Raw genomic sequence first — 2,521 nt, 5'->3', positions numbered from 1 at the left:
CCCTTCCCAAATTAGGAATTAAAAAATATATATATATATATAATCCTACAGGACATCTTGACCTGAAAGTTGGCGTGTTATGATTTCTTTTCTTAGCTGTTCGTTGCGATAGTTCTTCCGATTTGATTGATTACATCGCAACAATTTGTGGGGCAATATAAAGGCTTGTTCTTGCTGGCCGCATAACACGCACTTGCGGTCCGAAAATGGCCCGCGCCAGTTGAGAACCATATGGCCTAAGCCATGAATATCCTACCTAAATTTTGGACCATAGAGAAATAAAGTTTGAACAAAATATATTTGTTTATCAGGTAACCAACTGGGATAAGGTCTTCCCTCTATAAATACTGCAGTAAATGTATTTTTTTTTTTAAAGTAGGCATCACCCAGCCAATTTTTCACGATAGGTAATGTTTTGTTTTGTTTCTTTGTATTCGATTTTTTTTTTTAATTTAAATTTTGTAATTTTAATCATTGTGATGCAATAAAGAGAAATAAAGAAAGTGGCAGAATATCCATCATGACACAATTATTAATTATATCATGGGTTCATATTTTTTGGACAAGAGTAATTCAAAAACATCACCTTCTACCAGGTACCCATTTATACTCCTGGTGAAGAGCGGCAACTGATAGTACAGTACTAAACCCAAAGACAAACACAGCATGGCATAAGCGTCGATCTCGAACCCACGACCTCACCATTGACCAAAACCTTAACCGACGTTATAGTGCAGATATCAGAATAGAAGTTCGAATCTTACCTGCCTGTGATTTAGTGATGACTAACATCAGAATTACAGTCGTAATTATTATGTACGCTTGATTCATTGTTATTAAAGTAGAAAGCTTTGAGATGTTCAAGGAATGTACTCCGTCAGAACTGTAAAGGAAAAAAATCGATGGCTGAAAATTATCTTTATCAACACACGAAATAACATGCTGATTGGCTCGAACCATCTTATCTTCAATCAGTATCTTCAGTTTCAGTTTTATTGTTTCACACAATGAGCATAATTGAACAAGGTATAAGAACATATTATAATTCAATGGTTTTGATTCATTAACTTAAGATAAAAATAATATGATCAAAATAGAATTTCATAGTATGGATAACAATATAAATTTAAATAATGTTTAGTAGATAAAGTCAAGGACGTAGCCAGGATTTTGAAAGGGGAGGGGGAGCCGTTATGCAAATTACTTAGGACCCCGGCGGGGTCAAGGGGGCACTCTGAACGTTCTTAGGACTGTTTGAGAGGATAAAGTGAAAATTGCAATAGACGCATTATAAATAAGCGAAAAAATAATTATATAATAAATCAACAGTGGCAGATCCAGGAATTCGAAAGAGAGGTGAACCAGGGAGGGACTCACAGACCGAGGAACCACCCACCTCAGCCCCACCATGGTTGGGGCTGAGGTAAGAAAATTTATGATTAGGGCATCTGTAGATGGCCGGAAATTACACTCTCGCGCTACAATTTCAATATATTTTTCTTTTTTCCCCTTAAAAACATGAAGGGGGGGGGGGGGGGCCTTGAATCCACCTCTGCTCAAAACATTCTTTATCCAGAATAGCCATAATCACGAAAAATGGACATGAAAAACCATGATCACATCCTAAAAACAAACAGAAGTCACTAAGACATACATCAGGAGCCGACTCGATGGAGTTTAATGTCATACCCAGGGAAGGGCACAGACCTGTTTTGAAAGGTGGAGTGGGAGGGCATTTTGTGAGTCAACACCCACCTCAGCCCCACAATGGTTGGAGCTGAGGTGAGAAAATTTTAGGAAATAGTACCTCCAGATGGCCAGAAATTACACTTTTAGTAAAATTCATCATCATCACATCACCATTAGTTTTTGACAACCATAGAGATCTTATTAATGTGTGTGTGTGTGTATACAATAGAAAACAAAGCTTAAAAACATTGTCTTTGAGTATGTACTTTACATAGGCCTACTTCAAAAACGTGATTTCACAACCACCTCTCAGGTGAGAAAATTTGAGGAATAGTACCTCTCGAGATGGCCGGAAATGACACTTTTATATAGTAAAATTCATCATCATCACATTACCATTATAGTCAAAATGAAACGCCAACAAATTTCTCATGATCTTTTATTAGGGATCTACTTAATATCCAGGACAACTTAGGCCTAATTATAGCTTACTGAGCTTTAACTATATATACTATAGTATGATCAACAAATCACAACTTTTTTTCCGCATTTAGCAAAATTTTCTTCACTTTTTATCGCTATTAATATTATTATCAATTATTACTATCGTCATCATCATCATTGGTATTACTATTATTATTATTATTATTATTATTAGACCTATTATTAGGCCTATTATTATTACTATTAGTAGTAGTATTATTAAACAAACATTAAAAGAAACTTGCAAAAGGATAAGAACGAAATTGAACCACAGTATCGCATTTCTCTCTTAAAAGACCTGGCCTGAGATTTATGGATTTAAGATTTTTTTAAATCACGCTTAGGCCTA

General features: G+C 35.4%; 1 protein-coding gene across 1 annotated transcript in view; it reads right to left on the bottom strand.

Moving 5' to 3' along the window:
* Positions 1-892, bottom strand: part of LOC117116754 (lysozyme 1-like) — a 7,907-nt gene extending 7,015 nt beyond the window's left edge. The window contains exon 1 of the mRNA XM_033260852.1: positions 765-892. Within this exon, the coding sequence (XP_033116743.1) occupies positions 765-831 (67 nt within the window). The 5' untranslated portion in view covers positions 832-892. The remainder of the gene's footprint in view (positions 1-764) is intronic.
* Positions 893-2,521: the final 1,629 nt, after the last annotated feature.

The sequence above is a fragment of the Anneissia japonica genome, unplaced genomic scaffold, assembly GCF_011630105.1.
Source record: "Anneissia japonica isolate Jap-2015-1 unplaced genomic scaffold, ASM1163010v1 scaffold288090_len272316_cov174, whole genome shotgun sequence".
Taxonomy (NCBI): Eukaryota; Metazoa; Echinodermata; class Crinoidea; order Comatulida; family Comatulidae; genus Anneissia; species Anneissia japonica.
The sequence above is the reverse complement of the archived record's forward strand: the minus strand, read 5'-3'. Positions and strand labels throughout refer to the sequence as shown.